Here is a 21,109-nt window from a genome sequence, read left to right as displayed (position 1 = left end):
GTGAACTGTTGCCCATCACCATTAATAGCTCCTGTGAGAACTGAGACCTACCTGGCTTTGCCCACCACTGGCAGTGGTGCCAGCCTCAGATTGACCTTCAGGAAATGTTGTTGAAATGTTGAATGAATGTCAGCACTGGGGGAGTTTGTTCACGTGCCCACCTGACTTGAGGCCTGAGTTCTAGGGGTGCAGACATGTATAGGCACTGCTCCTCCCTGTCCTCCAGCTTCTGGCCTCTCCAGACAGCCAAATTAAGGGTGACAGCAGAGTTTGGTGGCGGCAGGCAGAAGGGTGGGACCACCAACTCCCTCTGGTCTGTGCGAAGTAGCTGCCTCTGAACACAGTCGCTCCACTGAGCCCAGCAACGCCCTGAGAAACAGGGAAGAACAACCGTTATTATCCACCCAGGGGCTAGGAACCCACAACTGGATACACTAGGCCACCTTCTTGTTTTGGGTTTTTGGAAGAAATGGGCCAAGAATAATAAAAAAAAAAAAGGCTCCAAACAGAGATTTTGACTTTTTTTTTTTCACTTGCAGGTTGCAGGAAAGGATTTGTTGGGGGATACTTCTGAGACAATGACCATGCCTCACCCAGACTCTGAGTGAGGCTAAAGGATATGCTAGGATCATTTTGTACCAGTAACTTGTACCTGGGACCCAGAGGATATAAAGCCTCAGGAGAACATTCAAGGCAGCTTCTTACCCCTGGTGTAATTCCTACACCATGTGGCTCTGATTGTCTGCAACTGTATATCCCTGTGGGGTGTTTTGGGGGCCTGGTAGGCCATACGTCCATTTGGGAGGCTTCTATGTCATCTCCTGCTACAGGTTACCAACTCCATAAGTCTCTGTATCTTTTGCCCTCCAACTCTGTTTATCCATCAGTCAACTCACCTTCCCCCTGATATGACAGTCATGCACAGGGTATATCCAAGAATCAGCTTCATAAGGTCAATTACCTAAACCCTATATGTGTACCAAAACCAAACCCACTGCTGCTGAGTTGATTCCAACTCATAGCGACCCTCTAGGGCGAAGTAGAACACTGCTTCATAGGGCTTCCAAGACTGTAAATCTTTACAGAAGCGGACTACCACATCTTTCTCCCATGGAGCAGCTGGTGGGTTCAAACTGCCAACCTTTCGGTTAGCAGCTGAACACGTTAACCACTATACCACTGGGCCTCCTCTCTATATGTGTATCCTCTATTAATTCAGATAGTGAGAACTAAAGTTCAGCAGAATGGCCTAACCATTTGGCCATCAATATCAAAAGCTTTGAAAATTTTGTATGACTTTTAACCCAGTTATTTAATTTTGAGAAATTTGTTGGTGAGAATAACCACAGATGTGAGTAAAGATTGAACTACAAGATGTTCATTACAGTGGTTTTTATAAAAACAAAAAATTTGAAACAACATAAATGTCCAAAAGTAGGGCACTAGTAAAACAACTTGACAGCTATTATAAAAATCAAGCTGGAGAAGATGATACTATGATGTTAAAATATACAGGATATGTTGCTAAGTAAAAAAAAAAGGATGGTAAAAACAATAAGTACAATATGAATGACATTAGTTTTATTTCTAAAAGAATGTGTATGGGGTATGTGTGTGTTATCTGTGTGTGTGTGTGGAGATAGGAAAATATATTCATATAAAAACGAGGACACCCATTTCTAAAACATGAAGGCCATTTTGGTTTGTTGGAAAATGCCTCACTCATTTTCCCCTTCTAGAGTGTCTCCTCAATGGCATACCAAGGGAGTGGGGGTGAAGGGGAGGAGTACTTTACTACTGAAATTATTTAAAATTGCCAGTGCATGGTGATAATAGAAAAGAAGTCTGACTACTAGTTAGTTTTATTATGGTTTTAAATTCTGTATAGATAATGCCTCCCCTTACTGCATGCATTCAGGGCCGATCACTCACACAGCCACTGCCCACCTACCCTTGGTTTGCCGCTCCTTTCCCCCACCTCTCAGATTTCAGTGGAACTTGAGACTGGACGACTTCAAATACTCTAAAAGCACCTACCGCATGACCATTGGAAGTGTAAATTCTTGTCATTGTCTGGCCAGCTCAGAGTCATTGTCATGAAAGGATCCACGTATTGACCAGGTTCAACGTATACCTTGATTTGCCCTCTCTCTTCCTGCAGAAAAAGCAGTCAGCTGATGAGGTGACCCTCGACAGTTAGCCCAGCCTCACTATGGGGTGCTGCTGGTACTCCGCCCCTCCACCACAGAGCATCTGTGCCAAGAATGGCCAGAGTGAAAGGCATAGAATGGAGACAGATCCCATCTGATCCACTTGGCTTGCCATCAAGGGACGTGGAGTCACTGGGTAAGTAACCTGAGTCAGGATATGGGATCAATGCTATGGGCCCACCATACAGTCAGCTATGTTAACAGAGCCTGCTCTGGGCCAGGTGCTGTGCTCAATGCCTCGAGATACAGGAATAAACAGACCTGGCCCCTACATAAAGGGGCAAATATTGCATGATCCCCCACTTATATGAAATACCTAGAATAGCCAAATGCATAGAGACCAAAGTTTATCAGTGGTTACTGGGAGCTAGGGAAAAAAAAAAAATGAAAGAGTTATTGCTTAAGAAGAATACTGAGTTTCTGTTTGAGATGATATAACATTTTTAAATGGGTGGTGGTGATGGTTACACAATGTGGTGAATGTAATTAATGTCACTAGGGTTTTTTTTTTTAATTGTTGTTGTTAGGTGCCATTGAGTCACTTCTGACTCTTAGCGACCCTATGTATAACAGAACAAAACACTGCCCAGTCCTGTGACATCCTCACAATTGTTGCGCTTGAGGCCATTGTTGCAGCCACTGTGTCAATCCATCTCACTGAGGGTCTTCCTCTTTTTTGCTGACCCTCTACTTTACCAAGCATGATGTTCTTCTCCAGGGACTCATCCCTCCTAATAACATGTCCAAAGTATGTGAGATGAAGTCTCGTCACCTTTGCTTCTGAGGAGCATTCTGGCTGTACTTTCAAGACAGACTTGTTCGCTCTTCTGGCAGTACGTGGTACATTCAATATTCTTTGCCAACACCATAATTCAAAGACATCAATTCTTCTTCAGTCTTTCTTATTTATCATCTGGCTTTCACATGCATATGAGGTGATTAAAAACACCACGGCTTGGGTCAGGCACACTTTAGTCTTCAAGATAACATCTTTGCTTTTTAGCACTTTAAAGAGGTCTTTTGCAGCAGATTTGCCCAATACAGTGCTCATTTACTTCTTGACTGCTGCTTCCATAGGCATTGATTGTGGATCCAAGTAAAATGAAATCCTTGACAACTTCAATCTTTTCTCCATTTGTCATGATGTTGCTTATTAATCCAGTTGTAAGAATTTTTGTTTTCTTTATGATGAGGTGTAATCCATACTTAAGGCTGTAGCCATGGATCTTCATCAGTAAGTGGTTCAAGTCCTCTTCGCTTTCAGCAGCCAAAGTTGTGTCGTCTGCATATCCCAGATTGTTAATGAGTCCTCCTCCAGTCCTGATGCCGAGTTCTTCTTCATATAGTCCAGCTTCTCGAATTATTTGCTCAGCATACATATTGATTAAGTATGGTGAAAGGATACAACCCTGATGCACACCTTTCCTGATTTTAAACCTTTTAACAACTACCTTTCCTGCAGCATCCCCTTGTTCTGTTTCAAAGACTGCCTCTTCATCTACGTACAGTTTCCTCATGAGCGCAATTAAGTGTTCTGGAATTCCCATTCTTCACAATGTTATCCATAATTTGTTACGATCCACACAGTCAAATGCATTTGCATAGTCAATAAAACACAGGTAAACATCTTTCTGGTGTTCTTTGCCTTCAGTCAAGGTCCATCTGACATCAGCCATGATATCCTTTGTTCCACGTCCTCTGCTGAATTCTGCTTGAATTTCTGGAAGTTCTCTGTCAAGGTACTACTGCAACTGCTTTTGAATGATCTTCGGCAAAATTTTACTTGCATATGATATTAATGATATTGTTTGATAATTTCTGCATTCTGTTATATCACCTTTCTTTGGAATGAGCACAAATACAGATCTCTCCCAGGCAGTTGGCCAGGTAGCTGTCTTCCAAATTTCTTGGCGTAGACCAGTGAGCACTTCCTGCACTGGATCCATTTGTTGAAACATCTCAATTGGTATTCCATCACTTCCTGGAGCCTTGTTTTTCACCAATGCCTTCAGTGCAGCTTGGACTTCTTCCTTCAGTACCATTGGTTCTTGATCATATGCTACCTCCTGAAATGGTTGAACGTCGACCAATTCTTTTTAGTACAGTGATTCTGTGTATTCCTTCCATCTGCTTTTGATGGTTCCTACATCATTGAATATTTTCCACATAGAATCCTTCAGAATTGCAACTCATGGCTTGAATTTTTTCTTCAGTTTTTTCAGCTTGAGAAATGCTGAATGTGTCCTTTCCTTTTGGTTTTCCATCTCCAGCTCTTTCCACATGTCATCATAGTACTTTGTCTTCTCTAGCTGCCCTTTGAAGTCTTCTGTTCAGCTCTTCTACTTCATCATTTCTTCCTTTCGCTTTAGCTACTCTGTGTTCAAAACAAGTTTCAGAGTCTCTTCTGACATCTATTTTGATTTTTTCTTTCTTTCCTGTCTTTTTAATGACTTCTTGCTTTCTTCATGTATGATGTCCTTGCACAACTCGTCTGGTCTTTGATCATTAGTGTTCAGTGCATCAAATCTATTCTTGAGACGGCCTCTAAATTCAGGTGGGATGTACTCAAGGTCGTATTTTGGCTCTCATGGACTTGTTCTAATTTTCTTCAGCTTCAACTTGAACTTTCATATAAGCAATTGATAGTCCATTCTGCAATAGGCCCCTAGCCTTGTTCTGGCTGATATATTGAGCTTTTCTATCATTTCTTTCCACAGATGTAGCCAATTTGATTCCTGTGTACTCCATCTGGTGAGGTCCATGGATAGTCGCCATTTATGTTTTTGAAAAAAGGTATTTGCAATGAAGATGTCACTAGTCTTGCAAAAATCTATCATTCAGTCTCCAGCATTTTGATCACCAACGCCATATTTTCCAACTACTGTTCCTTCTTTGTTTCCAAGTTTCACATTCCAATCACCAGTAATTATCAATGCATCTTGATTGTATGTTTGATCAATTTTGGACTGCGGAAGTTGTTAAAAATCTTCAATTTCTTCATCTTTGGCCTTAGTAGGTGGTGCATAAATTTGGATAATAATCATATTAACTGATCTTCCTTGTAGGCTCATGGATATTATCATATCACTGACAGCATTATACTTCAGGATAGATCTTGAAATGTTCTTTTTGATGATGAATTTGATGTCATTCCTCTTCAATTGGTCATTCCTGGCATAGTATGCCATATGATTGTCCAATTCAAAATGGCCAATACCAGTCCATTTCAGCTCACTAATGACTAGAATATCAATGTTTATGTGTTCCATTTTATTTGATGACTTCTAATTTTCCTAAATTCATTCTTTATACATTCCATGTTCCTATTATTAATGGATGTTTGCAGCTGTTTCTTCTCATCTTGAGTTGTGCCATGTCAGCAAGTGAAGGTCCTGAAAGCTTGACTCCATGCATGTCATTAAGGTTGACTCTGTTTTGAGGAAGCAGCTCTTCCCCAGTCATCTTTTAAGTGCCTTCCAACCTGAAGGGCTCATCTTCTGGGACTATATATCAGACAATGTTCCACTGCTATTCATAAGTTTTTCATTGGCTAATTTTTTCCGAAGTAGACTGCCAAGTCCTTCTTCTTAGTCTGGTTAGTTTGGAAGCTCAGCTGAAACTTGTCCACCATAGCTGACCCTGGTGGTATTTGAAATACTGGTGGTGTAGTTTCCAGTATTACAGCAACACCCAAGTTACCACAGTACAAATTGACACCTAAAAATGGTTAAAATGGCACACTTTTTGTTGTATATATTTTATCACACACACACACATACACAAATGATCCGGCCCCTGCCCTTAAGTCTAGTAGGGAAGACAGATGAGTACATTTAAACACTGAGTGATAACTGCTTCAGAGAGGAGAACCCAGGGGGTTATGAATGCATAGAAGAGAGAGGCAGCAGGTTAAGAATGTAAGCCTTGGGGTCAGACAAATCTAAGACTGGATCATTAGCTCTGGGACTTTTGGCAAGTTCCTCCAATGGTTTGATAGCATTTGACTCCTGGAGTTGCTATGGATTAAATGAGATAAACACTGTATTTGGCACAGAGGAAGTGCTCATAGCTGTTATAATTATAATCAAACAGCAGGAATTCGGGCAAGCTTCCTCAGAGGACAGGGTACCAGAACAATCTTAAAGGAGGAGGAATGGGGGTTAGCTGGGCAACAATGGAGAGGGTGTGGACATTGGACATCTTCCTAGAGAGATCTGAAGGGGACAAGTTCTGTTCCTGGAGTAAATTCTGGTGGGACCTGTTTACAGCATAGGGCTGTTTGGCCTCTTGCTCAATCCTAGAGGGCTCAGCCCAGGCTACAGAGGAAGTCAGCTCCTAGTGGCCTCCTGTGGCCTAAGAATAAAACCCAAATTCCTTGCCTTGGCACCTGAGGCCCTGTGTAATCTGGCCTCTCTCCATCTCTAGACTCATTTCCTAACACCATCTCCTCGGGCCATTTCCAGCTGCAGGGTCTTCTCATTCTGCACACCCAGAAAGTTCTTATTCTGCTTTCCGGCATGGCCAACTGTCTTATATTCAGGTTTACACTTACATGTCACCTCTTAAGAGACCTTGTCTGACTACCTTTGCTTGCCCACTCTGTTAGTTGCTATTTCTGCACCCTGTTGGTTCTTGTTAGAATGCTTTTCATAATTCTTGATTATATGTTAATTTGTTTGTTAGTCTTACCCACTAAGCTTCAGGAAGACAGGGACTACATTTGTTTTATTCCTCATGGTATCCTCAGCCCCTAATACCAAGCCTTGACTATTATAGGTACATGGTAAATCTTTGTTATTACATAGATGAATGGATGGATGGATGGATGGATGGATGGATGGATGGATGGATGGATGGGTGGGTGGGTAGGTGGGTATGGATATCAACAACAAGGAGCCAAAGATTTAGTTTTGCTAGCTATTAGTGAAGAACCTGTGACTATTTTTAATATAAGTATTTAAAGCTATAACTTTGCCTCTGAGCACTGCTTTAGCTGCATCCTACAAAATTGGATAGGTTAAAGTTTGATCTTCATTCAGTTTTTAATATTTTCTAATTACTTTGCGATTTCTTCTTTGACCCATAGACTTTTTTTTAGAAGTGTGCTATTTAATGTCCAAGATATCTAAGGGATATGTAGATATCCTAGATAGTTTATTATTATTGATTTGTAATATAATGCTGTTGTAGTTAGAGAACATGCTTTGTGTGATTTCAATCCTTTTGGGCCCCTTTTCAGATGGAAGAAACTTTGGTGATTCCTAGTTCTCTGGCTATTAGCATCAAGAAACCAAAACTCAAAAAGTAAAACAAAGTGCTTAGACAACTTTTTCTTGTGAAGTTAAGTGTTTAAAAGAAAATACTCACATCCTTTTCCTCAGCATTTGTTTCAGATGGTTCTTGAAGATTGAGAGGAGCTGCAAACATAATAGGAATGAATGTTGAGCTTCAGTGCTGAAAATGGTTTAAAGGAACTAAGCAAACATTCAGGTCATAGGGAAAAGGGTCAAAAGTAGGGATATTATGTTCAACACTGGGCTAAAAACACAGCTTGAGTAGTTAAGAAAGAAGCAGCTGACGATGCAGATAAAAGACAAGATTTAGCGTGCTGTTAAGTTTAACTACCAATTAGGGGGGTGCAGTAGCCCTGATTTGTATTGTTGTTCTTAGCTGCCATCCAGTCACCCCGACTCATGGCGACCCCATGCACTATAGAATGAAAAGCTGCCTGGTCCTGTGCCACCCCATGATCAGTTGTAAATCAGACCATTGTGAACCACAGGGTTTTCACTGGCTAATTTTTGGAGGTAGGTTGTCAGGCCTTTCTTCTTAGTCTGTTTTATCCTGGAAACTCTGCTGAAGCATTATAGCAACACACAAGCCTCCTATGACAGGTGGGTGCTGCCTGCTCATGAGGTGCTTGGCTGGAAATCAAACCCAGATCTCCCACTTGGAAGGTGAGAATTATGCCATTGAACTAGCACTGCCCTCGTCCCTGATTTGTAGTGTTTGCTAATTTCTGTGGTGTAAATATTCCCACCAAGACTAATTTCGAGCTACCAACCTGACCTCACTGAATGTGAAGTTAATAAGAGATGGGCCCAGTGTAACTCTGGCATGTTAGACTTCAGTACACCATGGTGTGATACTGCCTTTTATTAGCTGTGTGAACCTGGGCAGGTTAGTTATTTTTTCTGAGTTGCAGCTTCCTCATCTGTTAAAAAGAGCTGGAAGTAATTAATCCCCACTTCTCAGGGCTCCAAGAGGACTGAATGCTTTTCTGTACATACTATTGCCTTGTACACTATACATCTAAAATGAATGTTATCATGTCAAGTTTGAAAAAATGGAAAAAGTACACTCAGTTGATATACTCTGAAGATATTGAAATGTTAATACGATTAATGCTTAAGTACAGTGTAGTGACTAAGGTAGGAACTTAGGGTGGTATAGGTCCTAATGACCAAGATATTTTTAAGATCTTTAAAATATTCATTCTCAGTGACTTCTCATTTACACAGCCATAATTTTGAAGGTCTATAAATTATACAAAGCAAAGCTAAGATGGATTTATTTGTCAGACAAGAGATCTTTCATAACATTAAGATGAAAGAATGTGCAATAATCCTGGGTAAAGAAATCAAGAGAATTAGTTACTACTTCTGATTCAGTCATGAATTAGCTGAGTGACTTTAGTAAAGTCGGTTAACCTCTTTGGGCCTCAGATTCCTTATTTGGAAAAGGAATCTGTGGACAGTACAGTAAACATCTGCTGGATTTTTTCCTCTCCAGGCGTACGGTTTCCAATCTTTTGGTAACAGCACCTACAGGTGATATTTTCCATGAGAAGCTATCCCTCCCTCACTCTCAGGTCTTGTTTTGGGTGGAACTGATCCTGCATCATGCTCCAGGGTGGGCATGTAACCCAGATCTGCCCAAATTGAGAACCATTTTCACCTGGCCTCAGTGGCTGGTCCAGGGGAAGACGTGAGCCAAGTGTGGACCCGTGAGAGACAGCCCAGGACTGCTTCTAGAAATACCACAAAAGAGATGCTCTTTCTCCTCTGAGGTTAAGGATCTAAGTCTGGGACCATCTTGATACCTCTTTGGAAGAAGAAAGGGAGGGAGGTAGATTTCTGAAGACATTATTTGAGGTACTAGATCCAGCTATGCTGAAAGCCAGATCTACCCCAGGACTTTTCATTTTCAGAGCTGATAAATTTTCCTTTTAGCCTGAACTGCATTTTTGTCCCTTGCTACTCGAAGAGTCCTGGCTAACATATTCAAGGTGATCTTTAAGCTCTGGGACAGCTACTGACAGCTGCCTACCCAACAGTCATTATATCACCTTTCCTCTTGGCTACCAGAGCATACCTTTTTCCACAGAACCTGAAAATGCTAAATACCTGCTTTCTTAGCATCCTTTGCAGCTGTAGCGCATGGCCCTATCCTGGCCCATGGCATCTGGGGAAAAGACTGCTTGGGGCTAGTGGGAAAGATTTCTTCCATGATAAAAAGAGGTACACAGGAGAAATACCCTCCTTCTGTTTTTGGATGATGTTGGGTTGACATACAATGTCTGGAACTGCAACAGCCATCTTGATTCCACGACAGACAAGCCTAAGGACAAAGCCAAAGCTCCAAGGAAGGCAGAACAGAAAGACTGAGCCTGGGTCCTCACAGGTGTCACTGAACCACTGAACCAACCCTGGCACTAATCACCTCTTAACTTCTTATTATGTGAGATAATAAAGCCCTGAACATAAAGCCACGTAGCTTGGACTTTATGTTACTTGCAGTGTAAAGCATCTTAATTAATACAAATTCTAATACTTTAGGATTCTGTGTCAATGGTTGAATGTTTTACTGCATACATTATTGCCTCTTTGGAGTAACCACAGACTTCTTGATATCTGCGAACAATTTATGTATTCAGAGCCTTGCTTCAAGGTGTCCCTCACTAGATTCCAAGTGAGTGCAATGCCCATGATTCCTGATAACAGGTTTCACACCCCTTACAGAAACTACTTGCCTGAGACAGTGATGCTTCCGATTACCAAACTCAAGTTGGAGAAGGCATTCCTCACCATCACGGTGACCAGGAAGGTGCCTGCAATGCAAGAAGTTGGAGAGTTATGGGCATTGTGTAGTTAATTGTTTAACTTGCACTGAGACAACCCTCTCCCCCACCCTGGTTGTGTTTATCCAGTCCATGATCTTAGATCATGACTTGCGCTGAAGTCACCACCTGTGTGGAAGGGTCCTGGGTAGTTCTAAAGAAAGACCCAGTTTCTAAAACTCCCACCAGACACAGAGGATCACGGGGGAACAAGAAGGGAGGAGGAGGAAGAAGAGAAAGAACGGCAGACTCCAGAATAGGCTGCTCCCCCAACCACAGAAGGATCAAGGATGCCAGTGACATTGTTGTCACCCCCTTGACTAGCAAGAAGATACTGAAGATGTCAGGGTGTGCATGGTTAATCCAGTCTGCACTTGGATTACATCCACATCCTTCCTTGGACTCCACCAACCCTAGAGCTTGGCTTACATCTTCTACCCTCAGAACCTTCCACCTCTGTGGCTATTTAACTACTGTAATGGATTGAATTGTGTCCCCCAAAAATATTTGTCAACTTGGCATGGATTCCCAGTATTGTATGACTGTCTACCATTTTGTCATCTGATGTGATTTCCCTATGTGTTGTAAATCCTACCACTATGATGAATGAGATGGATTAGTGGCAATTATACTGATGAAATCTACAAGATTACATAGTGTCTTAAGCCAATCTCTTTTGAGATATAAAAGAGAGAAAAAAGCAGACAGACTGGGGGACCTCATACCACCAAGAAAGCAGGGCCAGGAGCAGAGCAGTCCTTTGGACCTGAGGTTCCTGCACAGAGAAGCTCCTAGACCAAGGGAAGATTGATGACATAAGCCTTCCTCCAGAGTTGACAGAGGAGGCCTTCCTGTGGTGCTGACACCCTGAATTTGGACTTGTAGCCTACTAGACTGTGAGAGAATAAAGTTCTCTTTGTTAAAGCCATACACTTGTGATATTTCTGCTATAGCAGCACTAGATGCCTAAGATAACTGCCCCTCCTACACACACACACACGCATTCCAAGAACAGTGGTTAGCACTCAGTAAGTAGTTGTTGAAAGCATGAACAACTGCTCACCACAGCTAACTGCTAAGCATATTATAGCAGGTTGTTAATATTTGACATTTTGACTGAGGCATCAAGATAAATGCCTGTTAGATACCAGCATAAGTATAAGATAGATTACCAGGGATATTTCTTACAACTATGTATCTAAGAACCAGTTCCATGAATCTTGAACTCCCTCTTGTACTTTAAGAATATAAAAATGGTTGAGAGTAGAGAGGGAAGAGAAGGATTTGTAAGAAGATTTATTTGGAGAGGGATGCTAATACATGCATATCCTACCACCACTTGTCTCCTCATGGGGACGGGGTAGTGAGTGCTACCTTCTCTTCTCAAGCCTAGAGAGAGGGTCTTCAGTGGGGATACTTGGAAAGCGTGGTATGTGTTCTTTGAGGTTGAGGGACCCCATGGACAAGTTCCTTACTCAAAGCCCTTGAAGGAGGTATCTATGAAAGGCAGGACAGAAAACTAAAGTCCAATGGAAGCAGCCCAAGGAGTGGGTAAGAGTGTTCTGTGGACAAGATGTGGGCCTTGGGGACAGGTAGGGAGAATGAAAAGACTCCAGCAGAGTTTGTGGGGGTGACCTAGAAGAATTCACTGAAGGAGAGGCATCACTGACATCCCAGGAGCTGTGGCCTAAGGGGCCCAGCAGGAGGCCTCAAGAGCCTACAGAAGCTCCTACAAGAGGCAGCTTCAAACCTCTGCAGCACCCAGAGAGCAAAGCCAGCTAGGACTGCGCCAGTACCACCAAGTGAGAATGTTCCTGTCCTATTTCTCCCTTTCCTCCTTCCCCACCTCCTTTATCCCTGGAGTAGTCCCAATCTGTTGGTCTTGGGGGAGGAGGAAAAAACTGTCTGTCATCTAAAAGTGAGCAAAAAAAGTCACAGGGCATGTGAAGATTTGATCTATTTGCAAGGAAAAACTTCCCCACTGAGTAAATTTTATAGATTCTTCCTGTGTCAAGCTGGACCCTTGGTCCCTGGCAAAGCTCCAATGTTTTTCTTCTCAAATGTGTTATGCCTTCTGCCTTCTCTTTGCCACATCCATTGTTGAGGGCATGGTAACCTCACACCTGCACAGTATTACCCTCTTATATACCTCAGAGATCCAGGCGGGAATTGTGGGCAGGGTTGTGAGTGGGTTGGAGACTCTGGAACCTCCATCACATTCCTGCCTGCTGACCTCTCCACCTAGTCCTCAAGATGCAACATTGCCTCCAGATTTAATGACAGTGTCTGCACTGGCCTTTTTCCCTGGCTAGTGCCAGCCAGTCTATCCATTCTATCTCTGTTCTCTATTCTAGCAGTATGGCCCTTCCTCCTCTCCATCCCTAGTTCTCCTACCCTTCAGTTTTTACCTGTCTCTTCCCCCAAGGCATGGATTGCAGCCTTCCAAACCATGCTGTCCTCTCGAAATGATGGAAGGAATCTGAATGTGTCTGTTTTCTTCCAGTGGTTCTCAACCTGAGGCAATTTTGCCCCCAGGGGGCTTTTGGCAATGTCTGAGAACATTTTGGGTTGTCAAGACTGGTGGCAGAGTTGCTATCAGCATCTAGTGGGTAGATGCCAGGGATGCTGCCTACATCCTACAATGCACAGGATGGCCCCCCACCATGATCCATGGATCCAAAATCTCAATAGTGCTCAGGTTGAGAACCCCTGTCACAATTGTATAAGATTGTAAGATTAACTGTAAGCTCCATGAGGGCAGATAATATCTAGACCCCTTCCTTATGTTGTGACCCAGGCTGGATGCTATGAATCATGTTTGTGTCCAAGACATGCCAAAAAACTACTGACAAGACCCTGGGCACCAAATCAGAAAGGGAAGTGGAGAAAGATTTGGAAGGGGAGCCACCAACCCCAAGTACCTTCAGCAGGAACTGCCACATGGTAAATCCCGAATGATTCCCCAAAGCTCTCTTCTTCCTGGGAAAAGTTTGCATTGAGTCCTGTCACCTCAAAGGTCAGCTCCTCAGGGGTGCCATGAGCCACTGAAATGTTGATCAGTAGGTCCTCTCCAAGTTCCAAATGGTCAGAAGCCCAGGAGGCCTGCAGCCCTGACAGTGGCTCCATAAAGTGGACGGTGATGTTGCCAGAGAGCGCAGAGGTGGTGGTGTTGCTGATGGCTCGGATCTCCAGGTGGTGCATCCCTGGGCCCATCACCTGTTGGGCTTCTCTGTCCAGGGTCAGATTGTAGGGAAGTGGGCCCCTCAGGGTGGTGTACTCTGTCAGGGTTATGTTACCTGACAGCACAGTGTAAGTCACCCCTCTTCCTAGGTAGGTAAGCAAAATTTCAGAATGTTGTTAACCAGAAGTCATCACTGTCATACCATCAACCAATCAACAGTCAGTTGATTATAGTGTGATAGTTCAGATTCAAGCTTTGAAGTCAATTATGTATATAGATATGGATATGGATATAGATATGTGTAAGGATGCACCCCCAAATATTAACAGTGATTATTTTTCTGAGTATTGTATTAATTGGTGGCTTTTATTTATGTGTCCTTTCGGTTCATCTGCATATTCCAATTTGTTTATACTACACATGTGTTACCCATATACTTAAAAATTTAACTAAGAAATTAGAATGTTTTATTGACAGGGGCATCCTTGGGGGGAGGAAGTCTAAAAAGGGAGCATCTCTTGTGGGTGTGGACTCATGTACCTCTCAACTGCCTCCTTCCTGCAATGTGAAGTATATTTCTGAAGTTGGTAAATGTTGGGAAGGCTTGAAGGAATCAGGATGTCACAAATGAGCAAGCTAAACAAAGACTATGCAATGGAGCAGCAGGGAGGAGAAAGGAGGGAGCAATTTGGGTCTATCACTTGAAGTCAAGCCTTAAAGCCTTGTGACTCAAAACCTGGTCCTTGGACCAACAGCATAGGTATCACCTGGAGCTTGTTGGACATGCAGAATCTTGGGATCCAACCTAGACATATTGATTCAGAATCTTCATTTTAACCAGATCCCTTGGTGATTTGTAGACACATAAAAGTTTGAGAAGAATGGAGCAATAGTGGATAGTTAAGGGTTGATTTTCATGCATGAGAATTAGCCTCAAGTCTTGTTTTAAGCAGGATAGGTGAACCCATTTCCTTCTAACTCCACTGGTGACTCCCTGAAACCCTGCTCAAAGTGAGGACTCAGCCTGTTCTCATTGAAATGGGTACTCCCTTATAGTTTGGGGCTGGTTGTCCTAGCTGGACGCTGAATATTGTGGTTGACTCTTAAAATCAGATTTAAACCAACAAATTAGGATTCTTTCCAATAGAAACCAAGCTATTGTATTTCTTGTTTGGGTGATAATGATGATGATGTTATCCCCATGACAGCAAGAACCTTGATTTTCATGTTTATTGCTGATTCCCTAGCACCTGACAAAGAGTAGGCACCAAATTATATTTGTAGAATGAATAAATAAATGATTACTTTAAGTTTCTCCAGGTGCCCATATCATCCATCTTCAGCCAACAAGCCCACAAGAACAGAAGGTATTCCCATGAGCGCTGTGTGAAAGCCCCTTTATAGCTCCATTAAGTTACTATGAGTAACTATGAATAAGGCTATGAGTGAGACCCCACGTGGTATGTGACGTCAAACTGAGACGAGTCCTCATTTCCACAGCTTTGTGTTGCACAGTTTATATCAACAGACCTCCCTCCAGGCCTGTGCTTTGATGAAAGATGCTGTTCTGAGTGGCAGTGAGTTGTAGCATGAGATTCTCTACTGAGAGCAGAAGTGATATTTAAGTATTTAACAACTGAAACTGTGTGGGCACCAGCCAATCAGAATGGATTCTCTGATGAAGTAGAATGAACATTGTGACCAATCAGAATGGATGCTAATCAGAATAGACACTGTGCCCAATCAGAATGGACACAGTGACCAATCAAATGGATGCCATAACCAATCAGAATAGATACTATGCCAACCAAAATAGATGCCATGACCAATCAGAATAGATACTGTGACCAATCAGAATGGATGCCATGACCACCAGAATGAACAGCTTGACCAATCAGTGGACGTCTTGACTAATCAAAGTGGACATGATAACCAATCAGAATGGTCTCTGTGGCCAATCAGAAAAGACACTGTGATGAATCAGAATGGATGCCAGCCATAACTGCTGTTATGGCTGTACCAGTGTGTACAGCTGAATATCAGCCCTGACTTGGGTCAACATAATTGTGCCAAGCTGGTCAGTGTTGGCTGTGTTGAGATGGTCTCATGCCCAGCTGGTAGTACTCCCAGTGCCACTTCATCCTATTCAGATTCCCCCCCAAATGAAAGTGGCTTTGACTTTGATGACAATTTTTATGAAGGGAACATGGGCATGCAAAGAAGGGCCATTGGAAGGCTGGGAGCTCTTACTAGCTCACTAACCTTGTGCCTTTGGGCAAATTTCTTCATCTTTCTGTGCCTCTATTTCTTCATCTGTAAAATAGAGATAATAGTACGTATCTCATAGGGTGGTTGTGAGGACAGAGTAATCTAGTACAGGTAAAGCACTTAGAAGTGCCTGGAACACTTTAGGTGCTAAATGAATGAATAAATTAAAGCTACAAAGTAATTCAATAAATGATAGCAATTGTTGTTATTATTTATAGAAGCCTAGGAGTTAAATGGGGACTAACGTGGGGCCGCCATGAGTCAGAGTCAGCTCAATAGCAACTGGTAGGAGTTGGATGGATTTGGAGGAAATTAAGAAGGATTTTACAGGGTGCCCTGGTGGCACAGTGGTTAAGTGCTCACCTGCTAACCAAAAGGTCAGCAGTTTGAATCCACCAGCGGCTCCTTGGAAACCCTATGGGGCAGTTCTACTCTGTACTATTGTGTCACTATGAGTTGGAACCAACTCAATGGCAACGGGTTTGTTTTCTTTTTACTTGACCATTTCTGCAGACTCACCTCCATCGAGCTCCACCTGAATCCAGAGAGGGTCCCCAAAGACAGTGTGACAGAGATGGCTGTTCTCTGACTTGGACAGGCTGGAACACCCAGTCACACTGAGCCTCTCCATCTTGTCTGGGATTGTCACTTGCTTCTGAGCTGTCACATGCCATTCGCTGGTTGTGCACTCAGCAAACACTGTGAATTCCCCAGGAGATGTGAACTGGTAGATCACATTGCTGGACAAACTGCCGGCAACAGTCAGAAACATTACCAGTGTTGGCTACACACCAACATACACATTCACACACACGCATGCATGCTCTCATGCACCTCACACCTTCCTTGCTTTTCCAAAGATAAAAAGATGGAAAAAAAAAAAAGATGCTACATGACCAACCTACATTGTTGGTGTTACAGGATGTTCTATTGAGATGTCTGGGAGGAGATGAGAAGTGGTAGGGATAAGGTCCTTTGGATGGCACAAATGAGTTGCACTTGACTGCTAACCTAAAGGTTTGTGGTTCAAACCCACTCAGCAGTACTGTGGAAGAAAAGGCCTGGCCAAGAAAACGCTATGGAGCAGTTCTACTCTGTAACACATAGGGTTGCCCTGAGTCAGAATCACTCAAATATCTGGCTCCATGTGCCTTTTCTGTAATTGAGTCTCTCTCTGCCTCACACAGATCCCCTCAGTGTGGTTCTGCCATCCCTCCCATCAACAGGTGGAGTCTGTTTCTCCACCTCTTTAATCTGGCCTGGATTGGCCATGGAACTTGCTTTGGTTAATTGGGCCATTTAGAAAGTGTGACACAAGCAGAGATTGGAAAAGTGCTTGCACATTGGGCTTGGTCTCACTTGCTGCTAGGAACCCTTCCACCACGATGTGAATAAGCCCAGGCTAGCCTGTTGGGTCATAAGAGACATATGACTCTAGCTGACACCCCGCTAACCACTGGACATGTGAGTGAGGCCTTCCTAGACCATCTAGCCCTAGCTGAGTTGGCCCAGACAAGAAGAACCATGTGCCAGTGCAAAAACTACGAGAAATAATAAATGCTGTTTTAAATGACTAAGTTTTGGGGTTGTTTGTTATGCATCAAAAACTCACTGATACGACCTGAATCAAAGGTCAGAGATTCCTTTTACCTGGGGGGGTAGTAAGGATCAAAAGTGTGTCCATCTCCCATACTAATTATACAGGACAGATTTCCAATGAAGGGAGAGAGGAGCCATGTCAGGGAGATGGTGATGTTCTTAAAGATGAAACTCTCGTTGGACACTGTCAGCTGGAGGCCTGCAGGTCAAAACACAGCATGCCATTTGTCATTGCAAAGCAAAGTTGCGTGTTTCTGTTTAAAAACTACTCTCTTCTAGCCACACGTCTTTTATTTTTATGTAGGGCTTTTGAAGTTTAGAATTTTTTTTTTTTTACTTTTGAAATTTCTTCTGAATTTTATTTTTCATCAGTAGGCAAAATATGAGCAAGGTACAGAATTCAAAATGTATAAAAGAATATAGAGTGAAAGGAAAAATGTGTCTCCTCTACTCCTACTCCTCGACCCCTTCACTTCTGCTCCCCAGAGTTACCAGTTTCCTTTGTCACCTTCCAGAAAAATGCACATGTACACAAGCACGTATGTACTTTTTGGTTTACACAAATGGTACACCCTATAGTTGCTACTCTACACCTTGCATTTTTTTTGCTTAGTGTATCTTGGAGATTGTTCTATATGAAGACATATAGACCTGCCTCATTCTTTATAGCAGCTTCATTAAAAAAAAATTATTATTATTTTTTTAACGTACCTTTATTTAGCCAGAATCCTATTGATTGTCCAAATGTACTCTATAATGTTTAAAACAGGGCTTCAAACTGGCTGTTCTGGTTTGAACCCCTGCTGAGAATTTGCATTTCTAACAAGTTCCCAGGCGATGCTAATGCTGCTGAATAGGGACCAACTCTGAGAACCACTAGTAGAACAGTAGTTCTCAAAATTTATTATAAGTATGAATCACCTGAGGATCTTGTTAAACTGTAGGATCTGTTTAAGTATATCAGGTTTGGAAATGCAAATTCTCAGCAGGGGTTTTGAACCAGAACAAATTGGTTTGAAGCCCTGGTTTAAAAAGACAAAAGGCAAAGCAACTTTCAGAAACTCATCTTGGCTGAAGTGGCCTTTTAATGCATGTTAAATTTTACAAAATCTTGAGCTTCAAAAGCTGGCATGGAGGATGGGATAAAGGAAGAAGAACTTCCTGGGGCTTCACAGAGCCCTGTGCTCATTTATATAGCTCAGTCTTTCCTTTTCTCAGCACGAATGAGAAGGGAAAGGATGCTAGAAACTGAATACAAGAAGAATGGACTTCCTTGAGCTAATATGAAATCTGTCATGTCCTGGTTGTGGAGCTGGAGTGAGCATAACTACCAGAGCTTGTTCAGGATGCACCTAGATCCTCTTGTGCACAGTTGCTGGAGCTGGAGAAAGCCCTTCCCTTCGGGAATCAGAAATTGGGGCATCCTGATTCACAGTGGGGCAACATATTTGAAAGCAGGGTTAGGATAGAAATTCTGGTTCATGTGGTTGCTAGACGTAATGAACCCCTTGCCCTAAGCTATGTTTCTGTGTAGTGATGGCACCACTATGGCTGGCAGCTCTCCAGAGGACATGGGTACCCTTTCAGCTTCTTATATCCTTTCTCTTCTCATTTGTGCTCAGAAAAGAAAGGAGTGAGCTGCATAAACGAGCCCAGGGCTCCGGGAAGCCCCAGGGAGTTCTTCTTCCTTTACCCCATCCTCCATGCCAGTTTTTGAAGCTCAAGATTTTGTAAAATTTAATGTCCATTAACAAAACTGCCAAATGGAAATTGCTGCCAAAACACGTGGTCCACTCTTCCCAGAAAGTGATGCAGCCTTCCCCTTTGTATGTTCCTCTCTCCCTCTGCACTCAAGAGCTCTTCCCCCCGCATGGCCCCTGAGGACCCCAACATTCCCTGACTCATCTTTTCTTTTCCGAACTGCTTGCCCTATTGCTCCTATCCTCAGTAGAAGGAACGGTTTGGACCCATCCATTTGTCTGACAATGACTAAGGTTGTGATTTCACACCCTTAGGGGAAACGTTGTTATACACAGCCCTTAGGAGTGTAAATTGACTCAACCATTCTGGAGGGAAATCTAACAATATCTATTAACATTAAAAATGCACATCCTCTATGATTCAGCATTCCTAATACTGGGAAACTGTCCTCCAAAAATAATACCAAAGATATATAAAGGCATATGCACAAGAAGGAACACTGCAGCCTGACATGTAACAACAAAAAACTGGAAGCAACCTCAGTGTCCATCAATAGGGGAACTGGTTAAATTTCAGCATAATCTTACGATGGAAAACTCTGCAGTCATGAAAAGAATAGGATAGTGGCTTGGAAACTATGCCCAGTATATATTATTAAGTGAAAAAATTAAGTTGTAGACCAATATGTTTAACATGATTATGTTTTTATAAAAGTATATTTATACATGTATACAAATATGTGGACCTCGCGAGATGTAATATACAGGAATCAAATCAACTACATCTGTGGAAAGAGATGATGGAAAAGCCCAATATCACCGGTCAGAACAAGGCTAGGGGCAGACTGCAGATCAGACCATCTATTCTCATATGCAAGTTCCAGTTGAAACTGAAGAAAATTAGAACATGTCCACAAGAGCCAAAGTACAACCTCGAGTATATCCCACCTGAATATAGAGACCATCTCAAGAATAGATTCGACGCATTGAACACTAATGACTGAAGACCAGATGAGGTGTGGAATGATGCCGGGGATATCATGCATGAAGAAAGCAACAGGTCATTAAAAAGACAAGAGAGAGAAAAGACCTAAATGGTTGTCAGAAACTTGACTCTGAAACTTACTCTTGAACGTCAAGTAGCTAAAGCAAAAAGAAAAAATGATGAAGTAAAAGAGCTGAAAAGATTTCAAAGGGCAGCAGGAGAAAACAAAGTAAAGTATTATGATGACATGTGCAAAGAGCTGGAGATAGAAAACCAAAAGGAAAGAACACGCTTAGCATTTCTCAAGCTGAAAGAACTGAAGAAAAAATTCAAGCCTCGAATTGCAATACTGAAGAATTCTACAAGGAAAACATTAAATGACGTAGGAAGCATCAAAAGAACATGGAAGGAATACACAGAGTCATTATACCAAAAAGAATTAGTTGATGTTCAACCATTTCAGGAGTTAACATATGATCAGTAATAACTGATGGTACTGAAGGATGAAGTCCAAGCTGCACTGAAGGCATTGGCGAAAAACAAGGCTCTGGGAATTGACGAAATATCAATTGAGACATTTCAACAAACAGATGCAGGGCTGGAAGTGCTCATTTGTCTATGCCAAGAAAATTTAAAGACAGTTACCTGGCTAACCGGCTGGAAGAGATCCGTATTTGTGCCTATTCCCAAGAAAGGTGATCCGACAGAATGCGGAAATTATCAAACAATATCATTAATATCACATGCCAGCAAAATTTTGCTGAAGATCATTGAAAAGCGGCTGTAGCAGTATATCGACAGGGAACTGCCAGAAGTTCAAGCCAGATTTAGAAGAAGACATAGAACCAGGGATAACATTGCTGATGTCAGATGGATCCTGGCTGAAAGCACGGAATACGAGAAAGATGTTTACCTGTGTTTTATTGACTATGCTAAGGCATTCGACTGTGAGGATCATACCAAATTATGGATAACATTGCAGAGAATGAGAATTCCGGAACACTTAATTGTGCTCATAAGGAGCCTGTACATAGATCAAAAAGCAGT

The 21,109-nt window shown here is 42.4% G+C and overlaps 1 protein-coding gene across 1 annotated transcript in view; it reads right to left on the bottom strand.

The window, feature by feature from the left end:
* Positions 1-21,109, bottom strand: part of LOC100675129 (polycystin-1-like protein 2) — a 45,561-nt gene that overhangs the window by 11,121 nt on the left and 13,331 nt on the right. Inside the window, exons 5-11 of the mRNA XM_064273747.1 lie at positions 17,429-17,576; positions 16,298-16,527; positions 13,251-13,655; positions 10,243-10,320; positions 7,578-7,627; positions 2,038-2,155; positions 162-369 (exon numbers count right to left, since the gene is read on the bottom strand). Coding sequence (XP_064129817.1) covers positions 162-369; positions 2,038-2,155; positions 7,578-7,627; positions 10,243-10,320; positions 13,251-13,655; positions 16,298-16,527; positions 17,429-17,576 — 1,237 coding nt within the window. The remainder of the gene's footprint in view (positions 1-161; positions 370-2,037; positions 2,156-7,577; positions 7,628-10,242; positions 10,321-13,250; positions 13,656-16,297; positions 16,528-17,428; positions 17,577-21,109) is intronic.

The sequence above is a fragment of the Loxodonta africana genome, chromosome 21, assembly GCF_030014295.1.
Source record: "Loxodonta africana isolate mLoxAfr1 chromosome 21, mLoxAfr1.hap2, whole genome shotgun sequence".
NCBI classification, from domain to species: Eukaryota; Metazoa; Chordata; class Mammalia; order Proboscidea; family Elephantidae; genus Loxodonta; species Loxodonta africana.
The sequence above is the reverse complement of the archived record's forward strand: the minus strand, read 5'-3'. Positions and strand labels throughout refer to the sequence as shown.